Source organism: Pieris rapae, chromosome 9 (genome assembly GCF_905147795.1).
Source record: "Pieris rapae chromosome 9, ilPieRapa1.1, whole genome shotgun sequence".
In the NCBI taxonomy this organism is placed as follows: domain Eukaryota; kingdom Metazoa; phylum Arthropoda; class Insecta; order Lepidoptera; family Pieridae; genus Pieris; species Pieris rapae.
In genome coordinates, this window is record NC_059517.1 from 1973458 (window position 1) to 1994366 (window position 20909).

General features: G+C 31.6%; 1 protein-coding gene and 1 non-coding gene across 2 annotated transcripts; both read right to left on the minus strand.

Annotated features, from left to right (window-relative positions):
* Positions 1-1231: 1231 nt before the first annotated feature.
* On the minus strand, positions 1232-4559 carry LOC111001950. Its single transcript, XM_022272032.2, has 2 exons — positions 4485-4559; positions 1232-2233 (listed from the first exon to the last, which is right to left on the minus strand). Exon 2 carries the CDS (start codon positions 2220-2222, stop codon positions 1314-1316), a length of 909 nt encoding a protein of 302 aa, XP_022127724.2. The 5' UTR covers positions 2223-2233; positions 4485-4559; the 3' UTR covers positions 1232-1313.
* Positions 4560-7221: 2662 nt separating this feature from the next.
* Positions 7222-7294, minus strand: Trnav-aac. Its single transcript has one exon. It is a non-coding gene; the product is annotated as a tRNA-Val (tRNA).
* Between the last annotated feature and the right edge of the window lie 13615 nt (positions 7295-20909).

The window sequence follows — 20909 nt, forward strand, 5'->3', positions numbered from 1 at the left end:
GTGATTAAAACATATTTATTTTTATATTAGAAGAATAGGTATGTTGGCATCATCAGTCTTACTGTGCTACATAGTACTATGTGGTTCTTGCACAAAGTAAGCAATAAAAGAGACTGTTATGTGGTAAGTAGATTGTTTCATTTCGTAAAGTACATTTTTCATTACAACGTATGTTGGACATATTTCTGCTTTCACGACTTCACTTCGCAAATTCGCTACTTATATATAATAGAAAAATCTAAGTTATCTCTTCTAATATATATAACGTGGGTCTTAGGCGTATTTTGAGTCCTTAATATGGTAACATTATAATATTAGCAGCGTGGTACATCACCGTGCGACACATATCCATGAGGTCGTAGGTTCGATCTCCAGCTGTGCATAATTAGATTCTCTCTATATGCACATTTAACGTTATCTTTCTGTTTAATGGTCAAGGAACACATGGAGGAAACCGGTTTGCCTTAGATCAACAAAAGTGGACGGCGTGGGTCAGGCACAGGAGGCTGAACACCTACTTACCTGTTATAGTATATGGGCAATATCTAAAATAGTTGAAGCGCCACTGATTTATTTATTTTTACTTTTAATATAATATAAAGGCGGCTAATAGTGATATTAAAATGTGTGTGAATAATTCCAAGAAAAATTTTGTATTTTATAGTACTAATGTATCTTAAAGAATAGTATTAGATTTTTATTACAATTTCGATGGTTAAAGCACCGGAAGTGAGAGTTCAACAGACATCTGCCAGATGACCGTTCTTAAGCAGATGGTTGAACAAAAAAGGTTCTTTTGTTATCTATTTGATGGAAGCAAACATGTGGTAAATGTTTTAGTTAAGAGGTGCCTTGTTTAGATTGTAAAGCTACTTACCTTGTATGGTAAGGATTTTTCTCTAAAGTATACAACTAGTCAAATTTATAAGCTTAATTTACAAATTTAAGCAACTTTCTTTTATGTTTCTAGGCAATTGCAGATAATATGGATGATTTTTTAATATTTTCTTTTATATATTCTCACAATAAACTTTACAAATATTTATTTTTAATCTACCGGTTTTGACGTAGTCTTATTAGTGCACAGTAAGGCTATTAAAAGACTATTGTGACCATAACAAGCGGTATGCTTTAGTTTTTATAATAGTTCAGAACAGGTTGCGTGGGAACAACCGAATGAAGTATGTTATCATCAACATAACGGTACAGAATGAAAATAAAACAAGAATCGTTCACATAAATGCTTTTTAATGCAATCCCAATCCAATTAAATTGAAATGCGATCAAAATAAATAATAAGCGTAAATTTCCATTCAGTCGACCATATTAATTTTCACTTGTTCTAGAAGTTTCGATTTCGTTCGATTTATCTTTTTGTACTTCGGGTTTGCTTTCACTGATCTCCTGACGCTACTTCTGATCATCACTCTGTCGAAGAGTTCTTCACTGGTGTCTTCACTTCCGTCATCGGAGAAGTGATTATTCATACTTTCATCTAATTTCTTTGGCCTTATTAATAGTGAAGTGTTCATCGTATCATCTGAGAGCGTCGCATCGACGTCCTCAGAAAGCTGTCTATCTTCATCACTTGTCGCTTTTTCTGAGCTGAGTTGGCGGACCAGAACTCTGGACTCGGTTCGAGGTACTTCTAGGTTTTTCTTTTTCTCATCCTTTTTTTTAGTGCCTTCGCGATTACTTGGTTTGTATTTCATTGGAGAGAAGTCTACTCGACGTAAGAAACTAATGGAATCTGCAAATCGCCGACTGCCTTTTCTTGTAGTTTTTGGGGCCGGTTTTCCATCCTTAGATTTACATAAACTATCGTCGACATCCAATGCAACGCCAGAGTCAGAGTTAGATTCTATATTAATTGTGATTTCCGGTACACTTAAGGCCTCTTTGATTTTAAGTTTATTAGTAATTTCCTCAATAATATCTTCTTGCTTTTTAATTATTTCATCTTTTTGTGCTAATTGTTTGTTCACTGCCTCGGTTCTTATAGCTAGATTTAATTCATAATTTTCAAGTTCCTTAGACAAGAATTCTAATTCCCTTTTTCTGTTATCTTCGAGCTTTTTAATGGTCTCGGCCTGTTTTATGTAGGCGTCTCGGAGTTTCGTAATTTCTTGTTTATGTGACGTAGTAAGAAACTTGATTACGTTAATAGCTTCCTGGAGCGTTGATGGCTGCAACAGATTTTCTCTACTGGAACTGGACATCATTTTCCTTAGATCTATAAAAAAATAACACTTTAATACAATGATTTACTTAGAGATGTAAAGTATTTAGTGAATTATTACTTAACATCATACAAAACTAAAAAAAAATCTTTATACTCAAGTATATCTTAAATCTAACCGCCTTATCAAAGAATAATTAATAAATTGCATAAAACTGCGGTTTTAAATACGTTTTAGTGATACCTCATTAGTGTAATAGGTTAGTAACTTAATTAGTTTATCATAATCACTTGTTAGTAATGATTTAAACAATCGGATTATCGAGTTTTCAATTTATTTGAACAATATGCCTGTTGTGTAATACGAAGATTGTGTCATTATTACATTAAGTTTATCATTATGTCTTTGTAGCATTGTACCTACTGTGTTTTACAATAGATAAAGTATTAACGTATCCATTTTGCTCAGAAATAAGAATACTAATATCCTTATATATATCTAACATGTATATTGTAAGTAATAGATTGACGACTCGACACACTGCTTGGAAAATACTGACCTTAAAGGATATATAAAGAAACTCGAAGAATGTTCTATATTTGAATTTATTTTACACGAAAAGCGATTTTTAATGCGTAGTTGAATTGTTCCATTTGTACGATATTTGTTTTACTTCTATAGATTCTTCCCAAGCCTAAGCTGTTTTATGAATATAGGATTAATGGATTAAAATCGTAGTAATTTCTTAGAAACACCTAATTAAGTTTAGTTGTATTAAGCCATTGTTATCAGCTGTAACTATTGTTATGCAGGTAGCACTCTAAAGTTTTTATGGCATCATGGTTATCTATTTTTAGGAAAAACTATTGTTTTATGATTCCAACGGTTTTTAGTATCGAGAAACGAACATTAGTAGTACTATATATAATAGATAGGAACTTAGTTCTTAATTTTAAGCTGTGCATATTAAAAAATATTTTCCTACAACATTGCCTATTACAATTAGCAGTTAGTAACTGGATTAATTTTTAAATGAAGCCTTTTAAGTGTTAAAAAGTATCTTGTAATATGACCTAAAAGCTTGCATAATGGCGTTAGCCTAGATGTGAATATTGTAATTTGCGTTTTAACTAAAATAAAGTAAACTACTGTTACAAGTATTCATATTATATTCTTAAATTTTTAACCATAACTCGTTAATTCATATGAGTATAACTCCAATTCTTTAAGAAAACCTACTCAAAATTGTGACTGGTCTGTATACGTCCTAAACAATTCTAATGATTTTATTTATTCCGTTATAGTGTATCCGCTCTTTCCACTGTTTAAAGATACGTTTATTAACCATGTGTGACTTTTAACATCGATCATGAATTAATATTTAAACTAAGTTGAAACAAGAGTGTTCCTTCAGTTTAGGAAGCGGTTATAACAAAACTATAACTGTTATTCCCATTAATATATAGGACGGAGTAAGTATTTGATCGAAAGTGTGGTTTGGTATCCGAGTATTGAAATAATTTATTTTTTTATATAACCATTTTTTATAAAAAAAATTTCAAAGCGTATGCCTTACAGAAATCGTCAAATATCGAATTACTATTACAGTATAAATATCAAGTTAATATAACAATGAATCGAAATGGCATTAGGAAACTCACGATGAAAATTGTTTTGGAGAAATTAAATTCTCATCATTAAAATTTTAATAAAAGAATCTGATTGACAATCGCATACTATTAAGATGATTTTTTTCAAAGTATTCTAAATCCACCTGTACCGAAGTATCTTCCATTCCACAAATACCATCGTGGTTTATATTATCCGTACAATAACATTATTGTTCGCCGAACAAGTGACCTTTTAAACAGCTGTTTTGTTAAGTCACTATAGAATTCCTTTCTTAGAATTTCAAACATAATATTTCATTCATATTTAGTTTAAATGTTTGATGTAGCAAGACTTTTTATATACTATCTAACTATAAAAATTAAGTGAACAAAATTACTTTTTCAATAAAGCACAAATTGTAAATAAGTTATGCTAATATAATGTTTTATTTTACATTTTTACAAAAATTAACATAAAATTGAAAATTTTCATTCAAATAATTTACTTCAATTATCAGATTCCAGACAGCTTATGAAATTATCGCTATTAAAACACAATATATTATTTAATTAACACTTTATATCAATTAAGCATTATATTAATTATTAATATTTAACTAATAATCATCCCTATAAGAAATTAAATCAATTATTAATTAATAACCACAATTAAATAATTAATTAAACCAATTACCTGAACAAAACGATCTCAAATCAAAATAAATCGGGAACACATAACAAATAACACATCACACATTGGCGGCTGAACACTGACTGAACTTATAATAAAACATTGACAAAGCCTTAATTGATTCCCCAACTAAAACACCTTACTGTACATATATTACCACACGATTTTGATCCTTATCACGAAATAATAAGAAACAATGTCAGATGAACAGTTTTAATACTCTAAAGTATGAGTCAGAACAAGTTTCCCCGGATTCCGATGCAGGTAAGCCGGGACTGAGTTCATAGACCTGCCAACTATTAATAGACGGTGGGAGAAAAGGGATCATTTTATAGTGGTATGCCAATTGTTGAAATTTCTTAGAATTTATTAAACCGTAAAGGACTCAATAATAGTTCTAGAAAAATACTGAAGAATGCATTGACTATCTTAGGACCAAGCATTTACATGCCTAGTAAAACTCCGTTGGAAAACACTGGTCTAAGCAGTGCTTTCCAACGTGGGGCCCACGTCCCACAAAGGGGCAATTTTTTTATTGAGGCTATTCAAAAATGTATTAAAATTAATTTTTTTCCTAAACCTATAATTAAAGTTGCTTAAGTGAGCAATTCAATTATGTACCTAGGTAGACATTTGATTTTCAAATAATTAAGAATATGACGAGAGGGACCCCGGCAGAACAAATATATTTATGACAGTGTTAAGTTGGTTATGACTTGCACAATCATAGTCGTACTGTGCTAGTCTTAACAATCTAACATTGGATGAAGATGGAAAAGGACTATAAAAAAAATCTAGAAATGCTGTTGGTGAGTATGGGGTATAATGATCTACCTGGCCAGTTAGAAACATCGCTAATGAAATCTTTTTTTAATTTCAATTTAAGAACTCTTTGGTAACCTAATTATATTGCATTCATTTGTCATTTGTTTTTGTTAACTGGCGACAAATCTAAAACTCTTGTTACACGTGAAAATGAACCTAACGCGACAAAATTTTCGGTCAATGATTTATTATGACTTTCGTTGTGGTTTTACTCAACAAAGCTATGTTAGGCTGCGATTAATGAAGCCCCATCTCGTGCACTATTTACAAGTGATGTAACCAGTTTAAGCGAGAAGGTAGCAATCTCAATGTTGATCCTTTAATAGCGACAACTGAAGATAACATCAATGCTCGCGACTCATGATAGAGAAAGATAAGAGAGTGACCTATCAGTATATACGATACGGGCAAGCCTAGGCATTGGTATGAGTCAAGTCCAAAAAAAAGTTTTTGGGTATCAGAAAACATGTGTTAAAAGCTAAAGTTCGTTTTCGTATAATTTTATTTTGTGGCTTTTTGCGTTTCTAAAATTAATTCAACATAGAGGTTAATTGTAAAAGTATGTTTATCAAGACGTTACGTTTAACTCTCTTAGTGTAACACTCGGTAAGAATCCAGGAATTAATTTCGAGTAAATTGTAACAAAGACAGAACATCTACTTAAATAACTATGTCTATCGACATAATTTATCATAATATCTCAGCATATACAAATCATATCTCTTACATTTAATATAAAAGTCAAGGATATAGATTCTCTAATGATTTTGTTGGAAATGGAACTGCCATACTATATTAAAATCAACATATTTTTCATACAAGTTTCGTCTGACTGAGGTTTTGACAGCAATAACCTTGGTGTCTGGACTTAGTATTGTTTTTATCTAGAAGGATCTATAGTATTGTCTTTTATTAACATAACTTTTACACATTTAAAGAAAACACTTTTTAACAGATTATTTATTTATTAATATTATATATTTATTTATTGAAGTTATGTATTGTTAAAATTAAAATAATTATAACAATACATAACTTCAATAAATAAATAAATAAATAAATTATAAATTTAATCGACGTTTCGCGTGCTTTACATTGGGCGTGTCACGGTGACCATAGTTTCCGTGGTGACGGTGTCGGTTAAATTTAAAATTATGTTTAAATAATTATAATAATACATAACTTCAATCCATTAAAAAAGTGTTTTTCTTTAGAAGGATCTAGTTGGAACCAGTATAAGCTGGTAGTAAGCTCAATTGGTTCCAGCAGGGCTAAAGTTTATTTCTGCAATAATGCTTAATAAACACGGGCAGTTCATTGAAAATAAAACTGTGTGACATGTAGGTTTAAAATTCGTGCAATAAAATACCTTATTACCTAATATGGTTAATTAGCTGTATTAATTAGCGTTCTTGTTAACAAAATATGTTTAAGAAGAATTTAATCTTCAAACTTCAAGCATTAAATGAAGCTTGTTAAAAGTTTAAGTTAACTATTTCGATAAGTAGAAATTTATGTTTTAGTTAATTTATGTTAGATATATTGATTTATAGGCTATCTCGCTTTTGGAAATTATAAACATTGACGATATATTTTTACAACAGTCTTTCAACTTACCGTGTCTAGGTTTATCATGCTCTTAATAAGGTTTAAATTTCATTATAATTTTGTAATAATTACTACGAAATAATAACTCTAATATTATATTGTGATTGTTTGTTTACTTTTTCCCTAGTTCGTTTGCTTATGTTATGATCATAATATCATTTGTAAATTGTGATGTCATATTTTTCTTCATAAATTTATGCATCCGCAATCTTGACGACTTTATGACTTTAAACCCTGACTTTGAGCGTTGGAACACCGACAGAACCCAAACCTTTTTCGTCATACAGAATAAAAATAATAAAACAATTGTTTCCGCCCGGGATCGAACCGGGGGCCTTCTGCGTGTTAGGCAGATGTGATAACCGCTACACCACGGAAACTATATGAATCATTGCTAATTTATTAAACCGTAACTTATTTTTATCACTTTAACTTTAATGGTAGCTTGACAACTTCTGATGTAAAAGGTCTCATTAAAAACTTAAGTGTAATCTTTGTGTGATAAAGAAACACGCGTAGGATAGAATACGCATTCCACCAGTATTTGTAACTCAATACAATTATTGTAAATTGAATGATTTTCTATATTTTTTTATAAGTAAAGAAAGATAATTTATTATGCTATCGGATATTTATTTACGTTTTAATGACATTTTGTTTCAATTGGGTTCAATACATGTCCAAAAAAAATTAAATATTAATTATTACGACAATGGAACAGTTTTGGCCTAGAGGTCAGCGTGCGACCCTCGTCCCTGATAAGATGGAACCGGCTGTTCACCAATGGACCTTGTATGTGCACAATTAAAACGTTGGGAAACGGGTGACAAGGGGCTCGGGCTACGCGGAATTAAAATATTGTCAGGAAACCGGCATGCCAACAGCAACTGTTAATGTCCTTCTTGTTTCTCTCTTCTCTATTATGGATAGGTATATTTGTCGTTGTCCGTTGTCGTTTGCTTTGCTCTGTATCATATTTTTATTAGTTAAACCTTTTGTGGATACATCCAATGTGCATAATATATCTGTTTTGTTTCCAAATAAATTACTACGATCCATAAATCTCCTTATATTATCATCAAGATGCAAAACAGATACAGAAATCTGTAGCTTGGGGCCTAAAAAGCTGTTTTTATTTTTTGCAATTAAGGTCAATCAACATTCTTACTAAGAAAAAATAATTAAACTACAAGTACATATATACCCGCATGATATATATATTTTTTAACAATGCTTTAAAATCAATATCCGGTAAGACAGTGTTGTTTATTTAAATAAATAAAAATGTGTGTGTGTTAGTACACGCCTTAAAAATTATACTTCGTTAGCGTAACAAGGTAAAAATCTTTTCAAAAATTTTATTTTTAATTATTATACTTCTTTGTAGAAAAAACAACACTAAGTATATAAAAACCTAAAATTGCCTATACTAACTTTAGAATGTAGGATTTTGTGACATGTGCGTGCGCATCTTAAAAATTAACTCTCAGTATTTTTCCCTACGCGCCAAAAAAAGTATAAATATTTTATAATTGGTTTATCTATGACGTAGCCACAGCGCAGCAAAAGCAATTTTACCTTAAGCTCGAGATAGCTCCAGTGTGCTGAATAACGTACGCCTTATCACAGTCTAATATGATATTCTAAGTGTCAAGTTAGTCGTAAATAGTAATAAAACCTCATATATATTTATGATCCAGGCTGATGCGGAAAATGGAAAGCTGGAAACATCCTACATATTCTGTCAAGAGGGTCGGACGTTCGACGTGTTGTATGGGGTGAATTGAAAAGATTTGGGAAAGTTTGAAAGTTTTTGGGAAATGTTTGCTAGTTTGGCTAATATTTCATAACTTTGCACATCAGATATAACTGTGATAGTGGCTTCCTAATAGCTTAGTGAACGAATTTTTTTGAGCAATTAATAGTTTTAACGTTAAGCCAAATCTTGAGACAACTAGACTCATAAAATTGCCTATTTCGCTTTGGAGGCTGATACCATAAGCTCGTTAGGCCAGCCTATACCAAAAACAATAAATTTATCCACGGAAGTTTTTAGGAACAATATATGGCTAAATAAACTTAGGCTTCAGAAGATAATCCACTCCTTATATGGAAATTGTATTCGTTTTTACAACAAACTCCCAAGCGAAATTGGAGAATTATACTCATTATACATATTACTAAATAAATTCAAACACCTCGTTAAAAGTAATTTAATCAATAAAGCTATTTATAAATTTGACGAATATTTAAATAAATGATCATAATTCTTGGGATTGGCCAGTTCTTCGTGCCCGCTGTATGCCCAGTACGCCCTGGATAAAGTGTATTATTATATATATTTACCTATATGAATTAAGTTATATTTGAGTTTGAGTTTAAATATACTTAAATAATTTCAATGCACACAGTGCAGATATTTTGTCAGGCAGTTGCCGATCAGTATAAGAATAAACTTGTGTCACAAAGTCGAAACTCTGTTACGTGTAGTTTCAGACTGGACAAATTTGCGTATATTCCGCTATAAAAACACACCATATCGCTACTCCTCTCTTCGATGACCTTAAAGTCAGAGCCAGCATCGGCTCATTCTACGTTCGCTCTTTCTCACTCTCTCTGAATCAATCTCAATCGCTCTCTCCCTTTGCTACGACAAAAACGCTGCACATCATCGTGACGCTAATATTATTGCGTTTCATCCGTAAAAAAATACCCTCATCCGTAAAAAAATACCTCAAGTCTCATTTAAAATAACAATAATAATTTGCAGAAATATTCAACTTCTTGCATACGTAGTTCCTTCGGGAGTTGTGTGCTGCATTATTGCATACATAAGGATTGTATGAAAGTTTCATAAATCTGGTAATGCTGTTCTTACTTAAGTTCTAATGTCATTTTCACATGTGTCCTTTTTCTATCATATACAAACATTTGATAGTCCTAATTTTTATGTGTTTAAGAGCATACATAAAATAAAAACAAAAATGTACATTCATATTTCACCATCATATTTATTACTCGCACGCAATGCGACACCTTTTAACGCAACACGAATCTTATTTTATTTCCGTGTACCGAATAAGTTTATTTATGTACTGGGAATTTCTATCGTTTAGATCGTAACACGTTCCAGCAATGGTCCGTGAAACTTGGGGAAAAACTTTTATTGATATTAAGGGTTTTCATTTTCGTAACTTCCGGTGTGACGTGCTCGATTCTATAATTTCACATTTATGTATTAGTACGAATATTCAAATTATATACCAAATAGTACCTATATATAAAGCATGAATACTAGTTATATATTGTTATAAATACAGATTCATTTGATATCTCGTTATAGGTGGCAACGAATATATTTTACACATCGCACATGTTTTAGGGCATGAAGAAATGTGCTGTAATGAACAGAAAAACATCGCAACCGTATGGCACAACGATTTCAAACTAATCTCTATAGTGGAAAGTATTTATTTTCAAAAAACCTATCATACACATACATATACATCTGCATTACGTACTTGTGTACAATCTGAAGTTTTCTAAATGTGTTTTAAATGTGAAGTTTTCTGAAGTCTGCTAAGAAATATTGTAATAATCCTGGCAAACGGAAGAAGCAAAAGGATTCATTTACACAAGTTTAAAGGTTTCATTATACATAACGTGAAATCGAAGCAGACTTACTTGGCTATAATGATGACCACACCCGGGAGCCTGCGGTGATTCCGGCCTTTGGTAGAGTGAGAATTGTGGCCCATTTATTTATAAACTTGAAGTGAACTTTTCTTTATCATAAATATTGCAAAAAAATATTAAATATATGATTCTGTGTTATCTGTTTAGCATATCGGTTTAGGTTCATAACAAAATGAGGAAAATGTTTTTTTTATTACGAATAATTCATTATGGTTTTCTAATATTATAAATGTGTTTAATTACATCTTTGGATTACTCAATATTGAAGGCATTATATGAAAAATGAAGGGTGTTTGCTATAATAAGCAGATATTAATGATTATCATTCGAAACAGATATCTTGAGTTATTATTATGTCTGACAAGATGTATTAGGCCATTAATTGCATGCTCTATTTAAGTTATCCATTTATATTAATCACGCTGACAATGTATGGATATTTTTTTTAAAAAAGGAACACAAAATATAGGTTTTCAAATATTCAAAACGTGTGATACGGAAGGCGTCAATTTTCAGTTGTCCGCGTCGTTCGGTTAAGAGAATTACGTGTGTCGAACGAAACTGTATCTAGATCACTCTATAGGGACGATTCTGTAAAATATCAATATTTTAACACTGTACGATGGAACATTTGAAAGACACTTTTCTAAGTTATTGAACACAATCTGCCAAAAATTATTCTTAGGAATCGAACAAAGTAGCTTAATAGGATAATGGTCTAAAATATCATAATTTTTGAAGTTTTTGAGAGTGAATATTTAGGATGCGCGCGCACACGAACATCGTAAAGTTAGGTCTAGTTAGCATGGAAATCGATAACTATGTTCAAGTTGTATATTCTAGTATTTTTATATTTAGAACACGTGCTTCGTAACAGTACAATTAAACAGTGAGAATAAATAAATTTTATTTTGGTGTTTTGAAATCAATTTCGTATACGACGGATGATGGTATTTACTAATAATTTTTTTTATTTAAATATAATCTTTTTAATTAATATGTATCGTTAATCACTACTACATTTTAGTTATTTTTTTCCATATTAGTAATTATGTTTTTTTACGTTATTAATTCTAATAATTTTATTGGCTAGGGTTTTAGTACGGGTTTGTTTTATTAACATTATTATAGCGGAAACTTTTAGGATATATTCAAATTTGCAAGGGTCCTAATACAATTGGATTTATATGGATTTTACAACCTAAACTTTAGTACAGAAATTAATAAAAACAAAAACCAATAATTATATCATAGAAAAAACTTTGATATTCATGAAATACTTTTAAAACGTTTTTCATTTCGTCCCAAAGAATTTTAGACCCCTGGATATTGTCAATTCAGACTGCTAGTCACCAGTGAGAGCATTCAATAGAATTTGAATCTTTCTGGCTTGCAATAGGGTTGACTTTTAATAAATAAACGTAGGTTTTCTGGAATTCAAAGGTACAATAAAATTGAATAGTGCTTGTGTTGCCACGAATTGAGGCAATTAACAGTTGCGGTACTGATTAAAGCGCCAGGTACTAACTAACATAAGACATTACTGTTCAGTTTTATTGTTTTTGAAAAACCTAATAATCTTTTGACACTTATTTAAACAGTCATTTGATCAGTCTCAGCCAAACTGTGCGTTTGTGATCTTGTCCGCCTTTAAAGTCAAACTGATGAGTTTTGTGACAAGTTTTGTGGCAGTGAAGAAAATTGCCATGCTGAATTACCTTAAACTGTCATGTCAGGGTGCGTCTGCCCACTGCTGATTCTCTGGAAAATCCTTCCGACGCAATAAACAAAGTCTTACATAAAGTACTATAATTTTTAAATGAATAGGTAAAAAAATATATAAGGATAATGAAAAATAAATCAACTCGGAAAACTTCCTGAAACTAGTCTTAGAAATAATAATAAAATTTTTTTTTTTTACATTGTGTAATCTTCATCATATAAATATTATTTACTCTAAATAAATTAAATTTATTCACTATGAAATATAAATTGAATAAAATACAGTGAATCCAGTAGAAAAATAATATAAGAAATTAACAATAAAATTTAAATTACTTATCGTTACTATCTCATAATTTTATTTTTATTTTCATTATGTGTATATTAAGAAAGTCCATGACGGGAATAATTATTTTATGATTTTAGATTACACCTATGTAATCTAAAATCATAAAATAATTATTCTTACTTCTTATCTCTTCTTTACGATGGTACAAAAATAAATTTATAAATCCTCATATTAGTTAACGTTTAAACAAAGTTGTTAATTTTAGTCTAAACTACTAACATCAATTAGAGTTTGCGGTTTCCCAAATAATTTATTATATTTCATTGCGTTCTGCTTAATATTTAATTAAACTGCAGTTCAAATTGAATTAGCAAAGTGATTAATAAATTGATTTAATTTAGAGAGGAATTTAATTAACATGATACATTATTAGTGTTAAGTAGAAAATACTTATATGCAAATACATGCTTTCCTCCTTATTTTTTTTTTGTTACTGAGCAACTGGCAAAAGAGCAGGAGGCTCATCTAATGCTAAGTGATATATCCGTTCATGAATTCCTACTGCGTGAAGGATCACAAGGACCTCTTTTCTTGAAGGAACCATGTTGAATTGGTTCGGAAGCACTTCAGTGGGCAGCTGGTTCCACAAAGAGGTGGCACGCGGCAAAAATTGTCTGAAAAAGAAATGACGGATTATTTATTTGGAGTCGAGACATAGCGATATAATCAATTATTCTGTCATACGAAAGCCATCTTAACGCTAAGTGTACAATAATAACCTTCTTTTCATTGAAGTTAAATTGTCTATAAACCTAAGTTTCATTTTTGCATCCTAATAAAATACTTTTAATAGTGGGATAATATTAAAAGTATTTTTTTTAATTTTATGCCAATTCTACTATCTACTAACAGTTAACTACTAGCGTATTATAAACCAACTCTTAAAAGGCCGGCAACGCACTCGCGAGCCCTCTTGCATTGAGAGTGTCAATTGGCGGCGGTATCACTGAACATCAGGTTAGCCTCCTGCCCGTTTGCCCCCTGTTCTATAAAAAAATACAATTTAACATTTAGAAAATATGCTGGTTTTTTTAAAAACAATAATTTTTAGTTATTGAAATAACCCACTCAAAAAGCTGCAAACACTGAATTTTATTTTATAATCTCCTATAAATAAACTTCTCAGTACTTGTACTAGAAATTTTTGCTCTATTTCAAGGAAAGTCCTTAACTAGAAGTACTATTAAGCAAACTTAATAGTTCCATCGAGAATATTAATATTTTAACTTTTCAACATTAAACATAATTAAAAATAAAATTAGGCAATGGGTCGCCTAATTGCTTACGCGATCATAGTATAAAGGACTTTTTAGGAACGTTAGCAAATTATTAAAGAAAAACTATGAGTGATGATGACTATATAACATATATACAATGCAACGTTTTTTATGGGTTCAAATTAAAGGTAAAACAATTATATTATTGTGTGCAGTAGTGTATTCTGTAAAAAGATGCGTTTCCAGGGAGTCCTATTCCATAGACATTTCCGTGTCTATGAGTTCTTTGGGTTTGTTTTAAACGTAGAATATTACAGCCGAGAATGCTTGGTGATCCTATATTAGGAGAAAAAATGACACTTTACCGCAACAATTCACTTTTGAATACGAAAAATAATTTAAAAAGCACGTCTTTTGTATGTTGCTGTCCTAAGGGTACCAATAAAGGTTTATCAGAATTTTATTCGGAAATATTCTTGTTGAATAAATAAAACCAGCCGACTATTACACCGAAGTGAATAAAAAAAGTTAATTAACTTAGTAAAAACCGAATGTTTACATTTTTTTCACTTTAAATTGAGAAAATATATTTATAGAGCAATATGACTAAATGTTAAAAAACCCTTTAAATCTCTCTCTATCTCTATATTATTACCAATACTCATAGTTATTGATTTGACGCACTACGGAACAATAATGAGTCTAATGCGGAAGCTGAGTCCATCAACCTAATAATTAAAAAAAATCAAAACTCATTTATTCATGTAAGTAACATAATGTAAGGTCAAAAAAGAAATTTACATTGAATGTTTCTCATTTTCATTTACTGCCAGTTGTCAAATCAGGGTGTAGAGGGGAAGAGAAGAACTGGCAATAAACTCTCCACCACTCTTTTTAATCGCCAAGTTTTTTTAAGAAAGAATTACTCGTTTTATCCAGCCTCGGCTGGTTGCGCTAATTTTGTCTTTATTACGAGTACTATGATGGAAGCTGCTAATCTTTTTAATGATATCTATATTTTTCCGCACATACAAAATATTCTCATAGCCAAAGTCAAAATATGTAATGTCTTAAACTTCCTTCGGACTGAATCCCGGGGGATTGACCCATAGATCGCTCTTATAGTCTGCTTTTCCACTTAAAATATCGATTTAATGTCAGCTGCATAACCCCACAAAATAGTACAATATGACGTGATGAATGAAACATGACTATGAAAACAGTTATCGTTGGAACAAAAAAAATTGCATTAATAAAGTGTAATGAAACCATTTGGCAAATATCTTGTAGGAGTTTTAGTTATATATATCTATATAATTTAATTACTAAAATACTTACGAAACTAAAATAAATATCAGTTTCGTAAGTATTTTAGTAATTTTGTCGATCTAAATTAAAAGCTAATTTGTGTACATGTTACAGTGCTATACAACATTATGACAAAAAGTGCCCGACTCAGGGCTATTGTTTCTTGGGTACGATTCAAAGGGGAACGAAAAGGTAGCGATTTGATGGAAAAACCCAGCAATAAGAACACGCCCTCGCGGGAATCGACTCTTCACCTTTCGAGGAACGAACTAATTTACATACATATTTATTTAGAAAACATAAATAGATCTTAAGATGTTTGTTACACAAACGATGTCCTATTGTGGGGTTGCCTTATTTATCAAATAGAGTGAATAAATAAAGATCTTTTCAAGTGGGTACTGTGAATTCATAGTATGAACTACGAATTCATACTTATTCATTTCATTCAATTCCATAACAAACTTAATAGTAATTTCCATAAAATATATCATTTAAATATATATTTTTTTGTATTTGTAAATGTTTTCTACACGTCTGTGTGTGGGTGCACGTTACTGAATGGGTAAGTGTGAGGATGCATTGGTGGAGGTGTGTTCATAAGCCAGTCCCTTATTAGTATTTTTAGATTGTAGCTAGTAGAAATTAAACTTACGCTTAGCCCTATGTCCTTGCAGTAATTCCAAAAAAAATGAACAACTGTTTTACTTGCCGCTATCGATATGTTTATATAATAAAACTGCGAAATACAGTCTGCCCTGGCAGAGTGTCGGTTGACAAAAGCTAAGCTTTTCATACAAAAAGTTTCAAGACTTTTTGGTGTTCGTTATCGCACGCTACGCGACAACGATGAGTACATTACTTCGTTTGGAAGCGGACGTTTATTCCTATATAACTGTTGTATATTTTGTTTTTGTTTTATAGTTTATAAAAAGGGTTTCTTCTTAAACATATTATGTGATGTTAAGACTGACCGATTCCGAATCCGTAGCTTGGTTTAGAAAATATAAGCGTACGTCCTTGCATTTACTACGCAAATGTATTGAAATAAGTATGTTTGTAACGAAAAGACTCAAAATTTTTGAGACAAAAAGTACTGGACTGATTTTAAAAATTGCTACATTATCACTGATTAATATAGGCTATTTTAGTTGCAACAATAAATAAGATAACTATGTAAAAATGCAATGCCTATAAAATATCTTTCACGTCATGCGATGCGAAAATCATTGGTGATAGAACAAAAAAATATTCCACCATATTAAAGAACTAAAAGATATATGTCTACCCCTACGAAGCCAGACGGGCTATAGGTAATATATATTTCTTTATAAATAAGTAGCTTTTTCTTTGTCTCATTTTGCTTACCAATAACATGCACTTAATATCAACACAAAATTAATAAACACAATTGAATCCAATCACTGCGTAAAAAATTGCGTCAATTTAACTTTTAAACCAGCTTTTGAAATAACAAGGAAAGATTACCTCAGCAAATTTAACGGGAGAAACTTTTACCAACTCAATAGCATTTCTTTTGTACAGAGCTTGTTGAAATTTTAATTGGTTTACTTAAAGATTTAACAAGGTGAGGTCCCTGGTTTCAATCAGACCGGGACAGTAAGTTAAAATTAAAACAGATTCGGTGATATTAAAATTCTTCGGGCGTACCTTTCCTGTTTCAGAAATGGGTTAAAATTTCATTATTTTGTCCATTGTGTTCGTTTTGATATGAATTTAAATTATTCAGGTGATGAAGTTTCTTTAAAAATGTCTGTTTTTTTATTTGTCGGTTATAGGTTTAAACCATGATACACATAAACTTTACTTAAAATGTTTGTGTAAGTACTATATTTAATAAATTTAATACTGGTACTAACTAGTACCTTCAGCGTACGACTCTCATCTCCGGGTAGGTTCGATCCCCAGATGTACAATAATAGACTTTCTTTGTTTCTAAGTTCCGCTTGTACGGTGATGAAAAATTTCTTGAGGTAATCGGCTGGTCACAAATCCAAATATCGAATATATGAAATAAAAATGATCGAAAACACGGATGCAAAGAGGCCAAGATCCAGTTAGGGTTGTAGTGCGGATATATATATATATATGTGAGGATTTGCCTGTTTTCTTAGTCGAATTTAATATTATTTTAGTTATGTAGTATATAGTATGGTACCCTACCATAAGTTATAAACCAGACGGGGCTTACAATTGGCCCACTAAATACTAAGTCTTGTGGGAGGAGGTTTTTTTGGACATTATCGTATGGCCTTAGTACGATAAAGATACTATATGTATTTTTGTAAATGAATAAATAAATAAATATGATAATCGACTTCTCGGCCGTTCAACGAATTCCTATCAAAACAATTCTATGCCAAAATTCAATATGTGTCGTCATTTTTCTTTCCCCAATCCAAATAGCGCCATCAATCGCTGTTTGATTTGTCTGGAAAATAAATGATACTCATATGTCTAGTTAATTGGTCAAACATGGGCCATTTGTCCTCTCCGCGTAATGAGACCAATGACAATATAGTTATAGTAGAAATAACGAAGAATAACGATACACTATCTATTAGCCTTGGGCTTGAAAGTAATTGTGTGTTAGGGGCTCGGCGACTATGAAGGTTAGACCTTTGCATCAAAGGAAGTCATCGTCTTCTGACGATGATTGGTTTGTTTTCTATCAAGCATCAGAAGATCGAAAGCGTATGCCGGATACTGAAGTTAATGTACCCCTATGTGGGACAGAGGGCGTGCACGGTGAGTCTCCATCGCGTTCGGTCTTGTATTTCACCTCGCTTCAAGTCCTTCCGGCTAGCTTTGCCTCGTCAGCAACTGTACGGCGCCAGGTTTGTTTGGGACGGCCACGCTTTCGCTTTCCTTGCGGGTTCCAATCAAGCGCCTTGCAAGTGCTTGGGAATATGATTGGGATGCCTTCGAAGTGCAGATCTTTGACAGATACTGAGAGATTTGTGTAAACATTTTTTTAAACTAAGGTTTTGCGAGAAACCTGTGTGCGAAAGTCATCCAAACGAATTAGTAATTATTATTTGTGAATACGATTGCTTTCTAAACCCAAATAATTCGTTAGAAAATGTATCATATCTATCATGTTTATCTTCTCTTCTTTCTATTGATAACTAATGCACTCAATTAACAAAAGGGTTTTGTGCCTGCACTAGGCTACGGAGGCAACCGTTAGCCAGCAATACCAGGAATGGTATTTTGGGCGTTTCATGCATTTTTTTCATGAATATTATCCCTGTGCGGGTTCAAATTCAAATATTTCGTTAAATAAAATCGTTTTATACTTGTTTCATAATTATAAAACCCTTTTCTATTGAATTTGTGTTGTGGACAGTTAAATTCGTACTTGATTTGTTTCAAGTACGAATATATATAAATAATGCGGACGGGGTCGGAATGATAAATCAGCATGAGATGGGTCGCAATTTGCGTGCTAAGCGATCCAATTGAAACCTTCCTTACTATCAGATGTCTCCGCATTACCCACCTTTTTGCAGCCTCTTTCATACATATTTGAATAAGGGTTTATATGTCAAGGATAGGGAAACTAACATGTTGTTTTTATATAAATAGATGCGTCTGCAAATGCTACGAAGCAGCAGGCAATCGCAAACAGTTGTTTAATGGTCAGATTTCTAAGACAGCGTAGACTCCAGAAGTATTCTGACGTTGTCTGACGACTTGGGAGATTTAAGAAGCAGCTGCCAGACCAGGGAGACATCAGACGATCATGGAGGAGTACATACAAGATGGAGGTAGGTACAAGAAGGAGGAAAACCGCCCAAGTGAGGAGCTGGAGGTAGTTCTGTTGTAAGTAGGACAGGGAGAGTGAGTTCCTCGGCTTGCCTTATCACGTACCTGATACTGATGATGATACTGATGATACCTGATATTGGCTAATATATAGATATATAGCGGAACTTTATATAACAAAAAGCAAAAGTTTTAGCTTTAGAACGCAGCAAATTCATCTGCATTGAAATAAGCAAAAATGCGACTAACATACAATTGTAGGTAGAATTATACATTAAACTTTTCACTTAAATAGTTTCAGCAAATAGGTTGGTAGGAATAATATGAAAATAGGCCCGCTGATACCCACATATGGGATTACTTGCTCAGCCGGGATTAAGTAGTTTCCCTTCCCGGAAATACTTATGTGAACATCAATATTTAAGCTTCTGGAATGTGGTTTGGAATAGCTTTGGATATAACCGAATATACCCGTGGTCTAATTTGATTTTATATTATAATAGTTTTAACATTCATTTATATAAAATTAACTCTATTATTCTTTCACGATTGTTGCTTAATTTGTAATGAATTTGTAAATGAATCGCAAAATATGTTAATGTAAGTAAGCCCAAAAGTCAAAGATGGCTGGAACAATTTAAGTTTTTTTATTTTTGAACACTTATTTATATAGAGATATTTTTTTTAAGATTTATATGGGGTGTGATCTGTTACTATTGGATTGCAAAGCAAATAAGCATAGCGAAGTAACAAAAACAAGTAACGAAGTTCACGGGGGCAGTTCTAGTATCAAATAGTTAACTTGTTAGTTTTTCTGTCAACTTAATGCGCCATTAGAGAAAAGCATTCAAAATGTAGAATCTGATGTAACAAAATTGCGTTTATATATGGTTAAAAAGTTTTTATATGAAGTTTGAATCTAAATGTGACACAAAATTAAAATGATTCCACAGAACATATCGTACTCATAACATCAATCTGGTGAGTAATAAACAAATTTGTTTCTTAAAAACATCGTGAAACAATAGTGGAATTATGTTTGAGCCACCTACTTCCGCATACAAAACATTTTTTCGAGACCACTGGGATTCCGAGAAAATTAGTTTTCCGTCGTTTCCTTGTCAACGGTTTAGACGTTTTATTCACCCTTTCTGTGAGGAAATATTAACCGTACAAGGTACTATTTAAATACGAATTTAAAAAGGGAATTTAAATATAGTGGGTAATGTAATCCAAATTGTAAAAGTACGCGATTAAATTTGTTTTTACGATGTACTAGATTATGTTTCATATGAAAGGTTGATGTCCCATTTCTTACTTTTATATGAAACATAATACGTATTACTTTTGTTAATAATTTCTTAAGAAAAAAATAATTTCTTCTACTAAAAAATTTAGTACAAATTTACACCTGTAACTAAATTTTTACAGTTCTTCATTTACGACCGAAATATACACAAAAAAGTCTTTAGGCGATAAAGATATTACCAATTATCATCGTTTCGGCTCGTTTGATATGATAATAATATTATCTAAAGGTCCATTTTAACCTAATCTAAATACAATAACCCTTTCGTGATTACATGTTAAACTGTAAATTAGCGTTATGAATATTCAATTATAATACCATCCCAGTTAATGAAATTGTTATCACGTCTTCAAATTAAAGATGATAATGTAATCGATGATTTATCAATAGAACTTAATACGCCACACTGGCACATTTTACTCAAAACTTTAATTTCTTTCATATACATGAGTTGCTTTTACTTTGTTTTTTATTGTACATAGTTGATTTATAATTTGTAGTCAGTTACTTGTCTTATGAAATGCAAGATTGTGTAGAGGTATGTAATCTATTATTATTACTGCATTGGTCATTTGAATGTTCGATTATGGTACTGGTTTGAGTGC